The 22,896-nt window shown below is 48.1% G+C and overlaps 1 protein-coding gene across 1 annotated transcript in view; it reads left to right on the plus strand.

The window, feature by feature from the left end:
• Window positions 1-216: 216 nt before the first annotated feature.
• SCNN1A (sodium channel epithelial 1 subunit alpha) overlaps window positions 217-22,896 on the plus strand; it is a gene marked incomplete in the record, with an annotated part of 208,237 nt that continues 185,557 nt past the window's right edge. Inside the window, 1 exon segment of the mRNA XM_073595368.1 lies at window positions 217-399. Within this exon segment, the coding sequence (XP_073451469.1) occupies window positions 353-399 (47 nt within the window).

The raw sequence follows: 22,896 nt of genomic DNA on the forward strand, positions 1-22,896 counted from the left end.
CATGCCATGCGCTTCCCTTACCCATTTATTTCTGTATGCAGCCCTGCCCTGAGCTGTTGTGACTTCACCTGTTTTTATAATCAGAGGTGAAGCCGTTCTCCCAGGAAAGAGGGAGGGATAAGATGACAGGTACCTGGCTGCCAGATTCATCTGGAAAAAAACCAGTTCAGCCTCCCCTTGGTCCAGTCAAAGCACAGGAAAGGGGAGGGAGCAGCAAGCCAGGCTGCAGGTGAGAGGTAAAGAGACACAGCAAGGTGCTCTGTGAACAAGTCCTATTCTACAGACAGGATACCGAGCGGAGAACCCTGGGAGAACCATCCATGATCTGAGAGGACCTGGAGATTACTGGGCAATGCTGGATGTAGAAGAATCCCAGGCTCGGGATACCAAGGAACCCAGGTGAGCATCTTCTCCATACATTCACCTAGACCTCCATACATTCACCTGGACCTCCATACATTCACCTGGACCTCCATATATTCACCTAGACCTCCATACATTCACCTGGACCTCCATATATTCACCTAGACCTCCATACATTCACCTGGACCTCCATACATTCACCTGGACCTCCATACATTCACCTGGACCTCCATACATTCACCTAGACCTCCAGACATTCACCTGGACCTTCATACATTCACCTGGACCTCCATACATTCACCTGGACCTCCAGACATTCACCTTGACCTCCATACATTCACCTTGACCTCCATACATTCACCTTGACCTCCAGACATTCACCTGGACCTCCAGACATTCACCTTGACCTCCATACATTCACCTTGACCTCCATACATTCACCTGGACCTCCAGACATTCACCTGGAGCATAGGCAGGTACTATGCTCACCTGGAAACTTCAATCCTTTCAAATGTTTGAGATTTCCATTAGAGATCGACTTTCATTTACAATTTTTTTTCTTTTCTTTTTTTTCCAGAATATTACATATCACATATAACATATTACATATCACATATCACATATCACATATTACATATCACATATCACATATCACATATTACATATCACATATCACATATCACATATTACACTCTATTGTCAGTATTAGACTCTATCTTGTCATCTCATTTATATATGAAAATGTTCCAATTGTAGCACAAAGATTGAATCACTTTATAGTAGATATGTAATGGATTATTGCATTATAATGGATTCATTGTAGTATTAAAGTGACACTAAACGCCGGTTTTTAAAAAATGATATTGAAATATACTGTATATATGACTATATGGGGCTTCTTTTACACCGATGCGTTTTTATTGTACTAACAGCAAAAATCCAATCCCTTTAATCTTATGGGACTCTTCACACCGCTGCGCTGCGGGTTCGGTGCCTTTAAAAAAGTCCTGCTAGTTGCATCTTTGGTGCAGTTTTCAAAACCGTACCAAATACGAAGGTCCCCATTGAAATGAATAGAAAATTCTGCAAAAATGCATCAAAAATGCATCTGCGTTGTGTTTTTGGTGTGTTTTTTTGAGCCACGTGTCCAAGTTTCACAGGTACATGGCACCCAGAAAATTCTCCAGATGCAAAACCACACCAAAAACGCAGATCCCCACTGAAATAAGTAGGAAATATGGCAAAAACGAGGCAAAAATGCATAAAAAACACCTACATTGCAATTTTGAGTCATGTCCAAGCTTCACAGGTGATTGGCGCCCAAAAAAGTACTGAAAATGTGGCAAAACAACACCAAAAACACATTGAAATGAATGGACAATGTGGCAAAAGCACATAAAAAAATACCTGCAATGCGTTTTGTGTGATTTTTTTGAGTCACATGTCCAAGTTTCACAGGTGTATGGCACCCAGAAAATGCACTGGGGTGTCGGGGTCAGTGTAGGGGGGTGTCGGGGTCAGTGTAGGTGGGTGTCGGGGTCAGTGTAGGTGGGTGTCAGGGTCAGTGTAGGGGGGTGTCGGGGTCAGTGTAGGGGGGTGTCGGGGTCAGTGTAGGTGGGTGTCGGGGTCAGTGTAGGGGGGTGTCGGGATCAGTGTAGGGGGGTGTCGGGGTCAGTGTAGGGGGGTGTCGGGGTCAGTGTAGGGGGGTGTCGGGGTCAGTGTAGGGGGGTGTCGGGGTCAGTGTAGGGGGGTGTCGGGGTGGGTGTCGGGGTCAGTGTAGGGGGGTGTCGGGGTCAGTGTAGGGGGGTGTCGGGGTGGGTGTCGGGGTCAGTGTAGGGGGGTGTCGGGGTGGGTGTCGGGGTCAGTGTAGGGGGGTGTCGGGGTCAGTGTAGGGGGGTGTCGGGGTCAGTGTAGGGGGGGGTGTCGGGGTCAGTGCAGGGGGGTGTCGGGGTCAGTGTAGGTGGGTGTCGGGGTCAGTGTAGGGGTGTTGGGGTCAGTGTAGGGGGGTGTCGGGGTCAGTGTAGGGGGGTGTCGGGGTGGGTGTCGGGGTCAGTGTAGGGGGGTGTCGGGGTGGGTGTCGGGGTCAGTGTAGGGGGGTGTCGGGGTCAGTGTAGGGGGGTGTCGGGGTGGGTGTCGGGGTCAGTGTAGGGGGTGTCGGGGTCAGTGTAGGGGGGTGTCGGGGTGGGTGTCGGGGTCAGTGTAGGGGGGTGTCGGGGTCAGTGTAGGGGGGTGTCGGGGTCAGTGTAGGGGGGTGTCGGGGTCAGTGTAGGGGGGTGTCGGGGTGGGTGTCGGGGTCAGTGTAGGGGGGTGTCGGGGTGGGTGTCGGGGTCAGTGTAGGGGGGTGTCGGGGTCAGTGTAGGGGGGTGTCGGGGTGGGTGTCGGGGTCAGTGTAGGGGGGTGTCGGGGTCAGTGTAGGGGGGTGTCGGGGTGGGTGTCGGGGTCAGTGTAGGGGGGTGTCGGGGTCAGTGTAGGGGGGTGTCGGGGTCAGTGTAGGGGGGTGTCGGGGTCAGTGTAGGTGGGTGTCGGGGTCAGTGTAGGGGGGTGTCGGGGTCAGTGTAGGGGGGTGTCGGGGTGGGTGTCGGGGTCAGTGTAGGGGGGTGTCGGGGTCAGTGTAGGGGGGTGTTGGGGTGGGTGTCGGGGTCAGTGTAGGGGGGGGTGTCGGGGTCAGTGTAGGGGGGTGTCGGGATCAGTGTAGGGGGGTGTCGGGGTCAGTGTAGGGGGGTGTCGGGGTCAGTGTAGGTGGGTGTCGGGGTCAGTGTAGGGGGGTGTCGGGGTGGGTGTCGGGGTCAGTGTAGGGGGGTGTCGGGGTCAGTGTAGGGGGGTGTCGGGGTGGGTGTCGGGGTCAGTGTAGGGGGGTGTCGGGGTCAGTGTAGGGGGGTGTTGGGGTGGGTGTCGGGGTCAGTGTAGGGGGGGGTGTCGGGGTCAGTGTAGGGGGGTGTCGGGATCAGTGTAGGGGGGTGTCGGGGTCAGTGTAGGGGGGTGTCGGGGTCAGTGTAGGTGGGTGTCGGGGTCAGTGTAGGGGGGTGTCGGGGTGGGTGTCGGGGTCAGTGTAGGGGGGTGTCGGGGTCAGTGTAGGGGGGTGTCGGGGTGGGTGTCGGGGTCAGTGTAGGTGGGTGTCGGGGTCAGTGTAGGGGGGTGTCGGGGTCAGTGTAGGGGGGTGTCGGGGTGGGTGTCGGGGTCAGTGTAGGGGGGTGTCGGGGTCAGTGTAGGGGGGTGTCGGGGTGGGTGTCGGGGTCAGTGTAGGTGGGTGTCGGGGTCAGTGTAGGGGGGTGTCGGGGTCAGTGTAGGGGGGTGTCGGGGTGGGTGTCGGGGTCAGTGTAGGGGGGGGTGTCGGGGTCAGTGCAGGGGGGTGTACTGGCTGAATTTCCATCCATGTATTGGTGGTCCATCTACGGATCATCTTCTGTAGAACCAGCCTGTCAGGTTTTTCCTGGATGATCCGTACCCCCGGCTATAATCAGCAGCACGGATCAGTACAATAGCTCAGTGGGGAGGATTCTCTCATTGATTAATGTATGGCCGGCTTTAGTGTCAGGGTGACGGTGATTTGCTTGGCCACTCCATGACCTTCATGTGCTTCTTCTTGAGCCCCTCCTTTGTTGCCTTGGCGATATGTTTTGGGTCATTGTCATGCTGGAAGACCCATCCATGACCCATCTTCAGTGTTCTGGATGAGGGAAGAAGGTTCTCCTCCAAGATCTTACAATACATGGCCCCGTCCATTGGTCCCTCAATGTGGCAAAGTCGGCCTGAACCTTTATCAGAGAAACAGCCCCAAATCATCATGTTTCCACCTCCGTGTGTGACTGTAGGGATGATGTGACTGTAGGGATGATGTGTGACTGTAGGGATGATGATGTGACTGTAGGGATGGTGTGACTGTAGGGATGATGTGTGACTGTAGGGATGATGTGTGACTGTAGGGATGATGTGTGACTGTAGGGATGATGTGACTGTAGGGATGATGGTGTGACTGTAGGGATGATGTGACTGTAGGGATGATGTGACTGTAGGGATGATGTGTGACTGTAGGGATGATGGTGTGACTGTAGGGATGATGGTGTGACTGTAGGGATGATGTGTGCTGTAGGGATGATGTGACTGTAGGGATGATGATGTGACTGTAGGGATGATGGTGTGACTGTAGGGATGATGGTGTGACTGTAGGGATGGTGTGTGACTGTAGGGATGATGATGTGACTGTAGGGATGATGATGTGACTGTAGGGATGATGTGTGACTGTAGGGATGGTGTGTGACTGTAGGGATGATGTGACTGTAGGGATGATGTGACTGTAGGGATGATGTGTGACTGTAGGGATGATGTGTGACTGTAGGGATGATGTGACTGTAGGGATGATGTGACTGTAGGGATGATGTGTGACTGTAGGGATGATGTGTGACTGTAGGGATGATGTGACTGTAGGGATGATGTGTGACTGTAGGGATGATGTGTGACTGTAGGGATGATGTGACTGTAGGGATGATGTGACTGTAGGGATGATGTTCTTAGGGTCTTAGTCACCATTTTTCTTCCTCCAAACACGGTGAGTCAAGTTAATGCCAAAGATCTGAATTTTGGTCTCCTCTGACCACAGAACTTTCTCCCAATCCTTCTCTGAATCATTTAGATGTTGATTGGTAGACTTCAGACGTTCCTCTACATGTGTCTTCCTGAGGAGGAGGACCTTGCGGGGGCTGCAGGATTTCAATCCATGGTTGTGTATTGTGATACCAATGGTTTGTTTGGTGACTGAGGTCCCAACTGCCTTGAGATCCTTCACAAGCTCCTCCCGTGTATTCCGAAGCAAAAAAAAAAAAATGAGCGCAGGGCTAAAATGAGGAGGGACACGGGGTGGGGGGGGGTGGGGGGGTAGCCGGGAGCATTGCAAGGGGGAGGGTCTGCAAGGGTCAGATTGTGAGGAATCCAGGGGGACTGTACATCCGGGGCAAGACATAAGGAGGAGAAACGTTCCTCCATGGCTCTCCCATGGCTGATTCCCGGCATCTAGAGGCGCCGCTCCATGGCGGACTCTATGGGGACAGATTGGCTGCAGAGCCAGATTGCAGCCCTGCTGGGCACGCCCCCGGAGCATTTTAGCCCTTCTAGTTCCCCACGAGCCCAGCGCCACCCAGGGAGCCCAGATTTGGACCCTCCAACCCAGCCGGCTCAGCCTCCTCAGGCTAGCACTGGTGCGGGCGCTGGGAGGAATTTCCATTGTGGGCGGAGCTCCGTGGGAGGGGGACATGCCCCGCGCCATCCCCAGGTGAGGGCCATGTCAGGAGCGGCGTCACGGCCAGTCATGCAGAGCGGCCGGAGACCCCATCACCCCCAGATCCAGGCAGGATCCATAGGGCTCAGGAACGGGAGACATGTAGCTTGTTTCTCAAATGGGCAGTTTGGGAGGTGGCGGGGGTCAATTCGGTAATCCATTACTCAGATGACTTTCTGTGTGTTGGCCCTCCCGCATCAAATTTATGTGGTATTTTGCTGGCTACAGTTCAGCACCTCGCTGAGCGCTTTGGCATCCCTCTCACGGCGGACAAAACCGAGGGCCGCACGTCGACAATCAAGTTCCTGGGGATAGTGATTGATTCCCAAGCGATGGAATGTCGTCTGCCCGATGACAAGTTGTTTGCTCTTAAGGAGAAGGTTCGTTTGGCAAACACAAGATCCAGCTCCAAGAGCTACAGTCTCTCCTAGCTTAATTTTGCATGCCGTATTATGCCAAGCGGCGGGGTTTTTTGTCGGTGGCTCTTGGCCGCCACTGCTGAGGTCAGTTCGCCCAGGCATTTTGTTCGACTGAATAGGGAGCACAGGGCCGACCTGCTGGTGTGGCAGGAATTTTTGGGCTCTTTCAATGGTCAGTCCATCTGAATGGAAGGACCGGTCAGCAACTATGATCTTGAGCTTTTCTCGGATGCGGCCGGCTCTACGGGCTATGGTGCGTTCTTAGGGGGTCGGTGGAGCGCGGAACCCTGGCCCGCCGAATGGCAGGAGGCGGGGCTTCCTAAAGAATCTAGTGCTTCTGGAACTTTTTCCACTTGTGGTTGCCATAACGCTCTGGGGGGATTTCAGGGTCATTTCGGAACAAAAAGATTTGTCTCCACTGTGACAACCTGGGGGTGGTTCAGGTTATCAACTTTCTGTCAGGGTCCCCCCCCCCCCCTCCGTAATCCGTCTTTTGCAATATCTGGTTTTGTGCTGTTTCCAGCAAAATGTGTTTCTGTACGCTGTGCATATTCCAGGTGTGGAGAACATGGTGGATGAAGCTCTCTCTCGCTTTCACTTAGACAGATTCCGTGAGTTGGCACAGGGTGCGGTGCAACGGGGAACCCCATGTCCTCTTCGGCTGTGGAGGATTGCGTTGGAATCACTTCTCATTTGACTCGAAGCTCCTTGAGTTGAGTGGTCTTCCTACACCAAGGTCTGGCGGGAATGGGGGGAGCTGCTACAGTGGGCGGGGGTTTGCAATGGCCAGTTCGGAAGTCAGAAATCTGGTGATTTATTTCATTTGTCTGTGTTTCTCTGCCGTGTCCATTTCCGATATAAACCAGAAGTTGTCAGGTTTGGCATTCCTTTTTAAATTGCGGAGCGTCCCGGACTTTACCAAGGACTTTTTGGTAAAACAGGCCTTGAGAGGTTATCGAAAGGGGCTCGGCGGCCGCATGGCCCCGGCCTATTACTTTTGACATCCTATGGTCCTTGTTCATGCAGACACCCATGCTGTGTTCGTCTGGTTTTGAAGTTTTGTTATTCTGGGCAGCCTTTTCTTTGGCTTTTTATGTAGCTCTCAGGGTGGGTGAGTTGGTCAGTCCATCCAGAGCCGCACAGGGTGGCTTGTCAGCGGCAGACGTTCCCTGCGATGGCTTTTCTGTAGTACCGCTCATCACCCGATCCAAGATGGATCAAGTGGGAAGGGGAGCTCACGTCCATATTCCTAGTTCACCCATCTGCCCGGTTGCAGCGGTGGAGGAGTATTTATGGCTTTGACCCGGGGTTCCTGGTTCCTTTCTTACTCATTCGGATGGCTCGGCCTTGTCTAAATTTCAGTTCCTGACGGTTCTTCAGCGCTGTCTCACGGCTGCCGGCTTGGAGCCACACAGCTACTCTTCTCATTCTTTCCGCATAGGGGCTGCCACTGAGGCTGCCCTGTGGGGATTGAATAATGCGGTGGTGAAACGTATTGACAGGTGGGAGTCGGACCGGTTTAAACTTTATGTGAGTCCTCACTTGATTTAATATCCCCGGGTTCGCTGGGGCATCTTTTATATTATTCCTATTACGTGTGCTGTTGTGTGCTTGGTATGTTTTGTGTTATGTTTTTCTGTATTTCTATTCAGATCATGCTTTCCTTGTGTGGATTCTGGGACATTCCTTTGTTGATTGGGGTGCCAAGAGGGCTGATGTCGGGCCTAATGGCCATCAGTTGGGATTCCCCAGGTCCGAGGCCAGCATCGGGTGGATAGGGGTCCCGGGATTGTTATGGAGCAGGGTGGTCCTGGAGGTGAATAGGGTTTCTAAGTGGGACAGGCCCCCTGACGTCCTGGTATTGCATGCTGGAGGCAATGATCTAGGGGTTCGGTCCAGCAGACATTCGAGATGTCAAGTTTGACATACTCCGCCTGCAGGTGGCCTTTCCTCACACTGTGGTGGTTTGGTCTGACATTGTAGGTCGCACTACTTAGCATTTTGCCAGGCCTGTGGATAAGTGGATAAGTTGAACAGGGCCAGAGTAAAGGTTAACAAGGAGGTTGGGAAGTTCATAGCGCGAAACTGCGTTTTCGTAGTATGGCACCGGGAGCTGGAGGAGGATACGGGGCGGTATCTCTGCAGTGACGAGGTTCATCTGAACGCGGTGGGCACGGATCTGTGGTCCCTGGGTTTGAAAGACGGGGTACAGAGGGCATTGCGTTTTTGGCGTGGCACAAAGATGTGAGGTTTTTACACTTTGTGCTGTGGCGGTTGGGTCTTTGGAAGCATTTTAAAACAACCTGCTGTTATTTGATTATTAGGGACCCATTTAAGGTGTGGAGTCCCCAGTGGAATGGCAGTTATGGTGGATTAACTGGTAGTTACAATGGTGGTGTCTGCAGATTGATTATGGTTTGTCCCCGAGCCGGTGCAGTGCGACAGGGACCGTGAAAGTAATTACGCAGATACAAGGAAAATTTTGATACTTGGTGCCTCCAAGGATTGGCAACTTTAAAAAGTGTTATGTTTTCTATTTGGTAAATATTGGTTAAATAATTTTGTTATTTGTTTTAAATAAAGGGGCTGAAACGGCCAATTTACTCCAATGGTTGTGTCAGTTTATTTTTTAGGGTAAGGTCTAGTTGGGGTAAGAGTGAACAAAAGTCCTGGATGGCTTAACTCCAATGTAAAAATGCATATAAAAGCAAAGGAGAAGGCCTTCAAAAAATACAAGGTTGAGGGATCATCATCAGCATTCAGACTTTATAAAGAATGCAACAAGAAATGTAAGGGTGCAATTAGGACGGCTAAGAGAGAACATGAAAGACACATAGCGGAGGAGAGTAAGAAATTCTTTAAGTATGTAGACAGTAAAAAAGGGAGGACAGACCATATTGGCCCCATAAAGAATGAGGAAGGACATCTGGTTACAAAGGATGGGGAGATGGCGAAGGTATTGAATTTATTCTTCTCCTCAGTCTTCACGAGTGAATCGGGGGGCTTCAGTAACCAAAACTGCAGTGTTTATCCTCAGGACACAAAACAGGAAGCACCTCCATGGTTAACAGAGGACGGAATTAAAATTAGACTTGAGAAACTTAACATTAATAAACCACCGGGACCAGATGGCTTGCACCCGAGGGTACTTAGGGAACTCAGTCAAGTGATTGCCAGACTATTGTTCCTAATTTTTACTGACAGTCTACTGACTGGAATGGTACCAGCTGATTGGAGAAAAGCCAATGTAGCACCAATATTTAAAAAGGGCCCAAAATACATCCCTGGGAATTACAGACCAGTTAGCCTAACATCAATAGTATGTAAACTCTTGGAGGGGATGATAAGGGACTATATACAAGATTTTAGTAATAAGAAAGGTATCATTAGCAGTAATCAGCATGGATTCATGAAGAATCGTTCTTGCCAAACCAATCTATTAACCTTCTATGAGGAGGTGAGTTGCCATCTAGATAAAGGAAGGCCCGTAGACGTGGTGGATCTGGTTTTTACAAAAGCATTTGACACAGTTCCCCATAAACGTTTACTGTACAAAATAAGGTGCGTTGGCATGGACCATAGGGTGAGTACATGGATTGAAAACTGGCTACAAGGGCGAGTTCAGAGGGTGGTGATAAATGGGGAGTACTCAGAATGGTCAGGGGTGGGTAGTGGGGTTCCCCAGGGGTCTGTGCTGGGACCAATCCTATTTACTTTGTTCATAAATGATCTGGAGGATGGGATAAACAGTTCAATCTCTGTATTTGCAGACGATACTAAGCTAAGCAGGGCAATAACTTCTCCGCAGGATGTGGAAACCTTGCAAAAAGACCTGAACAAATTAATGGGGGAGGGGCAACTACATGGCAAATGAGGTTCAATGTAGAAAAATGTAAAATAATGCATTTGGGTGGTAAAAATCTGAAGTCAATCTATAGACTGGGGGGAGAACCTCTGGGGGGATCTAGGATGGAAAAGGACCTGGGGGTCCTAGTAGATGATAGGCTCAGCAATGACATGCAATGCCAAGCTGCTGCTAATAAAGCAAACAGAATATTGGCATTAAAAAGGGGATCAACTCCAGAGATGAAACGATAATTCTCCCGCTCTACAAGACTCTGGTCCGGCCGCACCTGGAGTATGCTGTCCAGTTCTGGGCACCAGTCCTCAGGAAGGATGTACTGGAAATGGAGCGAGTACAAAGAAGGGCAACAAAGCTAATAAAGGGTCTGGAGGATCTTAGTTATGAGGAAAGGTTGTGAGCTCTGAACTTATTCTCTCTGGAGAAGAGAAGCTTGAGAGGGGATATGATTTCATTGTATAAATACCGGACTGGTGACCCCACAATATATAAATACCGGACTGGTGACCCCACAATATATAAATACCGTACTGGTGACCCCACAATATATAAATACCGGACTGGTGACCCCACAATATATAAATACCGGACTGTTGACCCCACAATATACAAATACCAGACTGGTGACCCCACAATATACAAATACCGGACTGGTGACCCCACAATATACAAATACCGGACTGGTGACCCCACAATATATAAATACCGGACTGGTGACCCCACAATAGGGAGAAAACTTTTTCGCAGGAGGGAGTTTAACAAGACTCGTGGCCACTCATTAAGATTTTGCCTCTGCCATTCTTCCAGGTTCGCGGCTCCGGCGCTGTCAGTGGGAATCTTTCTGGCAAGGAGCTCAGATTTTCCGGCAGCATCCAACATGCTGAGCTTTTCTTTTCGTTCTTTTTATTCTTATACTACTTCATAGTGTTACTCGTTCATCGTAGACATTGTAACATTATGAAGGTAAATCCTGTAACATTTTTTTTAGTTTAAATTTTCAATTCAATTTATTGAAAAGATATAAAATGGATGCCAAGTTATATTTGTCAATAAAACTAAATAAAAAGGAAAGTATAAAAAATCCCGATTCCCAATTTTGCCTATTAACCAAACCATAAAAGACTAGGAAGGTGAAGATTCCACAATGATGATATCTAGATATAGAAGTATAAGAGAAGGGAGAAGGAAGGAGAGGAAAGGAGATTGGCCCATAGTCGCGGGTTCCATTCAAGCCGACTGGGTAGAAATGTCAATCAAACTCCACCAACTCAGATTGTTAGACACATTCCACATCTGCCGATTATGTAGATATTTATTATCTCTGTTATTGAAAATTCTTATTCATTTTTTATTAGCCATGGTATTGCCCACTCTGTGTTTGCCCCTCGGGAAAAGGATGAGTTTTTTTTCCCAGTCTCTAGCATTGGTCAGCTGAGCCTCCATTAGAATCTGTTATGTTGGTGATTGGTGTGGTTTGGCCAAGCTTGTGATCTTACTGTGTAGTAGAGATTGTCTTGGGATTTTGGGAATATCTTGGTAGGTGGAAGACCTTTGACCGGAAAGTCATGGAAAGAGGCATAAACACCAGATATGTAGTATGTCGACTGTGATTGAGCAGTCATGAAAACATTGTTCAGAGCAATTTAGAATAATATGTGATCTTCTGGAGGGGCCCATCCTCACCTCGTATGCCACTTCTGTATTAGGGGAAGTTCACATTTTCACAAAAAAGAGGTGATTAAACTCCAAATATCCTGACCACCCGTCTAGTCCCCGCCAGGTATGAAGACCATGATGCCCCATGCTGCCAGTGTTGGGGTTCACACACTCTACACCACAATACACAACCCAGTGGAGTAAGTATCCATCATAATGCTGGAAATGGCAAGCGCTCATTGGTCAGCACAACCATGCTGACCAATGAAAAGGGTTTGTTTCTTGCTGGAGATCTTGCTAGAAGAAGAAGCCTCAGATGTGCTTCTGCCATTGTGAGCCTTATGAAGAATACTCATTCTAGGAGCTGTGTAGTGCGATGCACAGAGTACAGACTCCTAGCATTGGGCATTATGGGACAAAATGGTCACTATCTGCAGTGGGGTTCAGAGGAGCAGCCTGGATATTTGAAGTTAGTTTACCTTTTCTATGAACAGTAAAAGGAAGACATTGCCAGGCTTTCCCAGATTGCTTTCAAGTCCTCAACTGATTAAACTCTATGGTAGATCCATCTGACAGTTGCATATGTATGTTTGTCTTGTATGTTGTCACAGCATGTAGAGTAGAATGGATATTAGTTTGGGGCCAAAAGGGGTAAGTTGGCAAATATGTTCACATTAGAGGTTTAGTGAGGTTCACCAAACTTCTTCAAGGAGATACTTATAACCAGGACTCATTTGAGCAGAAAACCAATGGCTAATTCCATAATGTGACTCCTAACCTATTCCATGGGGGATACTAAAACCCCTTCCATGGAAACGACTTCTGAATTTTTGGTTTAGGCCATAGAATAATACTATTAAATGTGCTACAATAATTATATACATTATTACTGAATATTGAATATATCATTGTTTATTGTGTCCATTGAAAAAATGTCTCAGTCTGTAAGGGGGGGGGGGGAGCAGAGGGGTAGGTGGGTGATGATAGAATTTTCCTCCAAGTTTTCCCATGAACTCATTGGGTGCTAAGTTTGTGTCACAGGAGAGGCCTACCTCGGGGTGGGTTCTTCTGGGCTACGCCAGGCACTTGTGGTAGGATCACTTTACTACACATGGGGTACTTTTACTTCTGTGCCATTTTCATCAATGCTCTGGGACCAGGCTGAGGCTGCCGTGGGGAAATACTCGACCTTAAGGCGGGCTTCTACACTTGAGATGAATGTACACCATGTACATTGTAACTGTTCTCCAGTTAATTCTCGGGTCCCCCTGACAATGTACACCTTCTCTGTAAATTGCATTTAGGATGGACACACTGGGCCCATCCACCGTATCACTGCTACCTTACCCCCAGTAATGGTATGGGGTCCCGCTGGGCACCCAGCTCAGGCTCCATGGGTGCCCTTAACTTCAGTTAACTCTTCCTCCCCTGTGTACAAACTGGGGACCTCTATGGCCGGAGTTTGCTCCTGTTGCTATGGAATTTGGATCGCTCACAGAGAGAGCGCCGACAACAACTTCCTCCTGCAAGAGGCTATCCTCCCTGTCTCAGGGACATGCCCAAGGCTGCTTGGTAACCTTCCCTTACCCCTTTACTAACTTCAGACCAGGCAGGAACAAGGTTTCAAAGGCTTTACTTGGAAAAGTGTAACATGTTACAAAGTTCAAATGCAAGAACAAGATTTCTTCCTAATTCAGGCTATTTGCTGCCCCGGCATACCTGCAAAGGTAGAGTCCATGTATAATCAGGGAATCCAAAAATGGCATTTCCCAGTGCTGATGTGCAGATCCTAATGTGCTTGTGTCCGGTCCAGCTGGCTCTGCTCTTCGAGGACACAGGAACCCACACGAGCAGGATACAGGGGGAAGAGAGTGAGGACGTCACACCCCATGACCTGAGGAAGGAGGCCAGGCCTCCGAAACGCGTTGTCATGGCAACTGTGTGGCGTCTTTGCTCTGTATACTTTTCATGTGGGTTCCTGTGTCCTCGAAGAGCAGACCGGACACAAGCACATTAGGATCTGCACGTTGAGCATGGTGGTGGATAGCCTCAGATGTGCTGCCGGGATCCGGGCAGCTAAGTGGAATGTCCAACCCCAGAGCTGTTTCTGTTTTAAAGTTTTGGTCTTTTTTTGTTTTTTTAGTGAAAATAAAAACCCCAGAGCTGATTGAAACCACCAAAAGAAAGCTCTATCTATCTCAAAAAAATGATAAAAATGTTTCAGTATTGTATGACCGCGCAATTGTCATTGAAAGTGTGACAGCTGAACATTGGCAGGAAGGAGATGGAAGTGCCCGGTATTAAAATGGTTAAAAGATACGCGGCCATTCATTGAAATTGGAAGAGAAATGGTTTAACCTTAAACTACGTAGAGGGTTCTTTACTGTAAGAGCGGCTAGGATGTGGAATTCCCTTCCACAGGCGGTGGTCTCAGCGGGGAGCATTGATAGCTTCAAGAAACTATTAGATAATCACCTGAATGACCACAACATACAGAGATATATAATGTAATATGACATATAATCACACAACATACAGAGATATATAATGTAATATGACATATAATCACACAACATACAGAGATATATAATGTAATATGACATATAATCACACAACATACAGGATATATAATGTAATATGACATATAATCACACAACATACAGAGATATATAATGTAATATGACATATAATCACACAACATACAGGATATATAATGTAATATGACATATAATCACACAACATACAGAGATATATAATGTAATATGACATATAATCACACAACATACAGAGATATATAATGTAATATGACATATAATCACACAACATACAGAGATATATAATGTAATATGACATATAATCACACAACATACAGAGATATATAATGTAATATGACATATAATCACACAACATACAGGGATATATAATGTAATATGACATATAATCACACAACATACAGAGATATATAATGTAATATGACATATAATCACACAACATACAGAGATATATAATGTAATATGACATATAATCACACAACATACAGGATATATAATGTAATATGACATATAATCACACAACATACAGAGATATATAATGTAATATGACATATAATCACACAACATACAGGGATATATAATGTAATATGACATATAATCACACAACATACAGAGATATATAATGTAATATGACATATAATCACACAACATACAGAGATATATAATGTAATATGACATATAATCACACAACATACAGAGATATATAATGTAATATGACATATAATCACACAACATACAGGGATATATAATGTAATATGACATATAATCACACAACATACAGAGATATATAATGTAATATGACATATAATCACACAACATACAGAGATATATAATGTAATATGACATATAATTACACAACATACAGAGATATATAATGTAATATGACATATAATCACACAACATACAGGATATATAATGTAATATGACATATAATCACACAACATACAGAGATATATAATGTAATATGACATATAATCACACAACATACAGAGATATATAATGTAATATGACATATAATCACACAACATACAGGATATATAATGTAATATGACATATAATCACACAACATACAGAGATATATAATGTAATATGACATATAATCACACAACATACAGAGATATATAATGTAATATGACATATAATCACACAACATATCAGGCTGGGTTCACAGTGGCTGGTAGTAGGGGGTCCGGTGCCTCCCGATTCTCCATTTGGCTGCATTCAGACCTGGAAGGGACCGGAAGACTTTTCTGCAGCCGTCCCGGAGATGTGTGAACCGGCTTTATAGAGAACCGGTCAAAGTCTCCTGACATGCGAATTGGATGCGGGAACTCCTCATCAGTGTGAACCCCCCTCATCAGTGTGAACCCCCCTCATCAGTGTAAACCCCTCATCAGTGTGAACCCCTCATCAGTGTGAACCCCTCATCAGTGTGAACTCATCAGTGTGAACCCCTCATCAGTGTGAACTCATCAGTGTGAACCCCTCATCAGTGTGAACTCCTCATCAGTGTGAACCCCCCTCATCAGTGTGAACTCCTCATCAGTGTGAACTCATCAGTGTGAACCCCTCATCAGTATGAACCCCCCTCATCAGTGTGAACTCATCAGTGTGAACTCCTCATCAGTGTGAACTCATCAGTGTGAACCCCCCTCATCAGTGTGAACCCCTCATCAGTATGAACCCCCCTCATCAGTGTGAACTCCTCATCAGTGTGAACTCCTCATCAGTGTGAACTCATCAGTGTGAACCCCTCATCAGTATGAACCCCCCTCATCAGTGTGAACTCATCAGTGTGAACTCCTCATCAGTGTGAACTCATCAGTGTGAACCCCCCTCATCAGTGTGAACCCCTCATCAGTATGAACCCCCCTCATCAGTGTGAACCCCTCATCAGTGTGAACTCATCAGTGTGAACCCCCCTCATCAGTGTGAACCCCTCATCAGTGTGAACTCATCATCAGTGTGAACCCCTCATCAGTGTGAACTCATCAGTGTGAACCCCTCATCAGTGTGAACCCCTCATCAGTGTGAACTCATCAGTGTGAACCCCTCATCAGTGTGAACCCCTCATCAGTGTGAACCCCCCTCATCAGTGTGAACTCCTCATCAGTGTGAACTCATCAGTGTGAACCCCTCATCAGTATGAACCCCCCTCATCAGTGTGAACTCATCAGTGTGAACTCCTCATCAGTGTGAACTCATCAGTGTGAACCCCCCTCATCAGTGTGAACCCCTCATCAGTATGAACCCCCCTCATCAGTGTGAACTCCTCATCAGTGTGAACTCCTCATCAGTGTGAACTCATCAGTGTGAACCCCTCATCAGTATGAACCCCCCTCATCAGTGTGAACTCATCAGTGTGAACTCCTCATCAGTGTGAACTCATCAGTGTGAACCCCCCTCATCAGTGTGAACCCCTCATCAGTATGAACCCCCCTCATCAGTGTGAACCCCTCATCAGTGTGAACTCATCAGTGTGAACCCCCCTCATCAGTGTGAACCCCTCATCAGTGTGAACTCATCATCAGTGTGAACCCCTCATCAGTGTGAACTCATCAGTGTGAACCCCTCATCAGTGTGAACCCCTCATCAGTGTGAACTCATCAGTGTGAACCCCCCTCATCAGTGTGAACCCCTCATCAGTGTGAACTCATCATCAGTGTGAACCCCTCATCAGTGTGAACTCATCAGTGTGAACTCCTCATCAGTGTGAACCCCTCATCAGTGTGAACTCATCAGTGTGAACCCCTCATCAGTGTGAACCCCTCATCAGTTTGAACCCCTCATCAGTGTGAACTCATCAGTGTGAACCCCTCATCAGTGTGAACTCATCAGTGTGAACTCCTCATCAGTGTGAACCCCTCATCAGTGTGAACTCATCAGTGTGAACCCCTCATCAGTGTGAACTCATCAGTGTGAACTCCTCATCAGTGTGAACCCCTCATCAGTGTGAACTCATCATCAGTGTGAACTCCTCATCAGTGTGAACCCATCATCAGTGTGAACCCCTCATCAGTGTGAACCCCTAATCAGTGTGAACTCATCAGTGTGAACTCCTCATCAGTGTGAACCCCTCATCAGTGTGAACTCATCAGTGTGAACCCCTCATCAGTGTGAACTCATCAGTGTGAACCCCTCATCAGTGTGAACCCCTCATCAGTGTGAACTCATCAGTGTGAACCCCTCATCAGTGTGAACCCCTGTGAAGCCCCGGGAACCCCTCATCAGTGTGAACTCATCAGTGTGAACCCCTCATCAGTGTGAACCCCTCATCAGCGTGAACCCCTCATCAGCGTGAACCCCTGTGAAGCCCCGGGAACCCCTCATCAGTGTGAACCCCTCATCAGTGTGAACTCATCAGTGTGAACTCCTCATCAGTGTGAACTCATCAGTGTGAACTCCTCATCAGTGTGAACCCCTCATCAGTATGAACCCCCCTCATCAGTGTGAACTCCTCATCAGTGTGAACCCCTCATCAGTGTGAACTCATCAGTGTGAACCCCCCTCATCAGTGTGAACCCCTCATCAGTGTGAACTCATCATCAGTGTGAACCCCTCATCAGTGTGAACTCATCAGTGTGAACCCCTCATCAGTGTGAACCCCTCATCAGTGTGAACTCATCAGTGTGAACCCCCCTCATCAGTGTGAACCCCTCATCAGTGTGAACTCATCATCAGTGTGAACCCCTCATCAGTGTGAACTCATCAGTGTGAACTCCTCATCAGTGTGAACCCCTCATCAGTTTGAACCCCTCATCAGTGTGAACTCATCAGTGTGAACCCCTCATCAGTGTGAACTCATCAGTGTGAACTCCTCATCAGTGTGAACCCCTCATCAGTGTGAACTCATCAGTGTGAACCCCTCATCAGTGTGAACTCATCAGTGTGAACTCCTCATCAGTGTGAACCCCTCATCAGTGTGAACTCATCATCAGTGTGAACTCCTCATCAGTGTGAACCCATCATCAGTGTGAACCCCTCATCAGTGTGAACCCCTAATCAGTGTGAACTCATCAGTGTGAACTCCTCATCAGTGTGAACCCCTAATCAGTGTGAACTCATCAGTGTGAACCCCTCATCAGTGTGAACCCCTCATCAGTGTGAACTCATCAGTGTGAACCCCTCATCAGTGTGAACCCCTCATCAGCGTGAACCCCTCATCAGCGTGAACCCCTGTGAAGCCCCGGGAACCCCTCATCAGTGTGAACTCCTCATCAGCGTGAACCCCTCATCAGCGTGAACCCCTGTGAAGCCCCGGGAACCCTTTGGTGGAGGGTAGGAAGACCAACGAGTATATGGCCGAACGTGCAGCATGAGAAATCTGTCGCTCCTCTATAGGAGAAGACAATTTTAGGTCGGGTTCACATCTATGAGGGTTTCCCACATCCAATTCACATAGCAGGAGAATGTGACTCCCTATGGAGAATGGGGAACGGGGGACGGGGAATGGAGAACGGGGGAACGGGGGACGGGGACGGGGGATGGGGAACGGGGGGACGGGGAATGGAGAACGGGGGGACGGGGGATGGGGAATGGTGAACGGGTGATGGGGGATGGGGAATGGGGAACGGGGGATGGGGAATGGGGAACGGGGGATGGGGAACGGAGGACGGGGAATGGGGAATGGGGAACGGGGGAATGGGGGATGGGGAATGGGGGACGGAGGACGGGGAATGGGGAACGGGGAATGGAGAACGGGGGAATGGGGGATGGGGAATGGGGGACGGAGGACGGGGAATGGGGAACGGGGAATGGAGAACGGGGGAATGGGGGATGGGGAATGGTGGACGGGGAATGGGGAATGGGGGACGGGGAACGGGGAATGGGGAATGGGGAACGGGGAATGGGGAATGGGGAACGGGGGACGGAGAACGGGGGATGGGGAATGGTGGATGGGGAATGGGGAACGGGGGACGGGGAATGGGGAACGGGGGACGGGGACGGGGGATGGGGAATGGTGGACGGGGAATGGGGAATGGGGAACGGGGGACGGGGAATGGGGAATGGGGGACGGGGGATGGGGAATGGGGGACGGGGGATGGGGAAGGGGGAACGGGGGACGGGGAACGGGGGATGGGGACAGACAGCGTTGTTGTGCGATCCGCGGCCGGTTTAGGTGTGAACGGAGCCTGAAGGACGTGTTATTCTTATATTATTTTATAACAAATATTCTATAATCTATTCAGCTTGTATGCCCTAAAATTAACTTTAATCTTTTTTTTAGAAAAAACTTGTGCTTGATAAACCATAAAAGACTGTAACACCGCCGTTTGATTCTCTGCTTTTTAGAAAATATTAAACATTATCAGAATTTAACGAATCTTTGGGCTTAAAATGGTTTTTCAAACACGTCGGCAAAAGAAACCTGAAAAAATGTCAGTGAAAGGGTTAAAGGGGCCCCTGGTTTTGGGATAGGTGATGGTGAAGTGTCCCCAAATATAATATCATAGTACGGCCCAGTAGTTCCGGTGACAATATTTTAAAGCAGAACACTGAGGGATCTACTCACCTAATCCTCCAATCCCTTCAGCCCCTCCCCCTGCGATCCAGCGGCCTTGTGCAATCGACTATTCCTGACGTCATCACGCCAAAGACAGGCTCTGGACATGAAGACGTCAGGATCAGTCCACTGCTGGATGTGGGGGAGCGCCGTTTTCCGGAGGATCGAAGGATTGGGTGAGTATAGGTTCTGTAGAAAAAAGGAGTAGATATGGCGCCGTTCCAGACCTGATGGATTCAGGTGTGTGCTGCTCCCTTGGTTGGGAGGAAGATATTAGGTGGGGAAAAGGAATGATAAGTAGTTCCTATTGAATGAGTATCTTCTAATCAAAAACCAATGCACAGTGAAAGTGCATATTGATGTGAAGCCTTGTTATAGACTGTCAAGCTGTATACCTGACACTATAAAGTGTAATGTGTGTGACTCCAACTTACTCCATAAATACATGAATAAAAATGTGACATAAAGTGCAAAATTCCCAATTGTTACTGTGTATCATATAAAGAATGTGAATCAATCGTGCGAATTGCTGGTGTAGATAAACAGGTGCACATCTGATTAATATTTGGATTGAAGGTTCTGTAGTGCCAGTGAAGGGATCTGTTTAGACTCTGGTGGACTTTTCAATGGATAAATCCTCGGTGGGTCTAGAATGATTGCACTCACCAGATCCCTCCTCTCGGGGTCTCACACATCCACAATGTAGCAACGCAGGATAACTCCGTCCTTAATGTAGACTTTTGTTATTCTGAAGAAATTTGGATGTTCCTCTGTACTGAGTGTATAGGTTCTGTGTTCACCACTAGAAAAGAACAACCAGCTAACCCATGCAGTGCTGGCACAGCTCCACTGTATGGGGAAAAATTGCCTGGAGTTGGGCTTTAGGGCCCGGATTTTAAGCAGCTATATTATAAAGTGGTTGTAAAAAAAACCCAAAAAACTAAGACCTGCAAGACAAAGGCATAATGAGCTAGTATGCATACCATACTAGCTCATTATGTAATACTCACCTGAGATTGATGCCCTCACTGTGGTGCCCATACAGGCCGGCGACATCCCTCCCAGGGGTTACTTCCGGGTATTGTGGGTCCAGTGCTGTGATTGGCTGAAGCTGCGATGACGTCACTTGCGGGATCCGCCTCTTCAGTTTGTGTCGGTGCGCACGTTCCGATGACGTCGGCTCATACAAGGGATATGTGCAGGTTTAGGAGATCTCCGGGGCAGCTACAGGTAAGTCTTATTATTGGCCGTATTTCAGGCTTATCTGGAGCACAAAGTGGTCTGTGAGGGTTTACAGCCACTTTGAGGACCAGTCTAGTTTTCATGTACTGATTGACAGACATTACGTGTCGTATAATAGAGACGGTTTTATGGAGCTATTAGGGTGCCGGCCTTTCCTCCAGTTATAGGAAAGTGGGGGGTAAATATCCTAATAGAGACTCAGACAGGAAACCCATATAACCCTTCCCCCTCTATTCATTACTAAAAATAAACCTTTTTGGCTAAAACCATTTATTTGGACTTCCTCAGCAGCTGAAGGAAAGTTTCAATGATTGTGACGAATGTAAATATCTCTTCATCCAAAAACGATTAGTGGAAGTTTCTGGCCGGTGCTCAGCGAGGTGCATTCAGAGCGGTGAAGCGGGGGATGGCATGTTGTGTAATAATAATATTCTTGGTCGGTGCCAAGAGACACTCGAGTCTTTATTCTGTATTATGGAATAACTTTGTCTGGCCTCTCACCCCCCCTCCCCCACTCTCAGCCCCCCTGGATATCTGGGAACATTGCGACACATTATGTACAAACCTCTTGATGAATTGCCGAGTGTCTGATGAAGACAGAGATATGGAGTTCCTGTGTGCAAACAAACAGCCCCAACCGGATCAACAAGATGAATGGGGAAGAGATCAAACCACTAACCTAAAGTCTATATAAACCTCAAACATGGAGTGTATTACAGATGTGGGGGCTCCACAACCTCGCTATAAAAGATGCTTTTGTTCTCCTAACTGCTGGACCACCATTCCCACACTAACCTTGTCCTACAATAACCACACCGGACTCAAGATGGAGTACAATGGCCAGAGCAGCCCTTTCCAAATTATAAATCAACTTATCAACATATAAACATCTGAGGCGTTGTGTTACTGACCCAATCCTATGGCGGTAGGGTTGGGGTGGTGGTGGCTATGCAAACCCACTGGTGTGAAGGTAACCTGGAAGGTTATTATCGATGGGAACTGAAACCAGACTGCTCAATGAAGGTAGGGCCGGGATAAGGGTCTCCCTGAGAAAGCTGGAAGGGTTACCCCCTGGTAGGGATGGAGCCGCACTGGTCTGGCCGAAGGTCCCGAAAGAAGCCCGTGATGTATGTGCCTCTGGAGTGGCAGTCCAGGGGTGCCGTAATTCTCACTGTGAGTGGGGTGTCACTTTGAGTTTTACTGGCACCTAGGTCACTGCACCATACACACTTTTTTTTATACTCTTGGGCCGGGCCTTTTGACTAGGACCAGAGGAAGTTTTTATTCCTGGCCGGAAGGCCAACAATTGAATGGCACCTTGCACTTTCTCCACTTCCCTTTTCCCCACTTTTATGTGTGTTTGCCTTTTTTTTTGGTTGTTGGTGTACACGTTTTGTTTCACGTTTGACTGGTAGGGTGTAGGTCCTCAGGCTTGCCCTGAAATTCTTGGGAGGGGGTGGACATGGCCTTCTGGCTTGGTTGGCCCTCTCTCATGGGGTCTCCCTTCGGGGGAGCCCCACCTAGTACTTGGGTGGGTCTATTTCGGAAGACCTCCCAGAGAACGAGGTCTGTCTGGTTATGGCCAGATGTACCAGTGAAGTACCCCAGTCCCCGTCTAGAGCCTAACACCCCGGGGGATCAAGGCTAGGGTCTTTTCTCTTTGGAGGAGGACTATGTGTACACCCTGTGCATGTTTTGTGTTTCACATTTTGGTGTGCATTTTTTTTGCGCCGGATGGAGTCTGAGTGTGTTCACACACCACAGGCTTTAGAAAATGAGGAGTCACAAGGTCCTTGTGGGCATCTACTACTTGTACCTACTTAACCAATGAATTTTTTAGGCCTCCAGCTGCAGCAAACACCGACTCTGAGACACAAAACTACACATAGGTACCACCAAGCCTAAGAATGGGAGCCCTACCCAGGATGGGCCCCTACAAATGTAGAGATTTTTTCTGATCAAAAACCCAGGCAGGACCTTGTACCCCAACAGCTGCCACTAAACCTCAAGAACCGCATTCCACGCTA

Source organism: Aquarana catesbeiana, linkage group LG08 (genome assembly GCF_042186555.1).
Source record: "Aquarana catesbeiana isolate 2022-GZ linkage group LG08, ASM4218655v1, whole genome shotgun sequence".
Classification (NCBI taxonomy): Eukaryota; Metazoa; Chordata; class Amphibia; order Anura; family Ranidae; genus Aquarana; species Aquarana catesbeiana.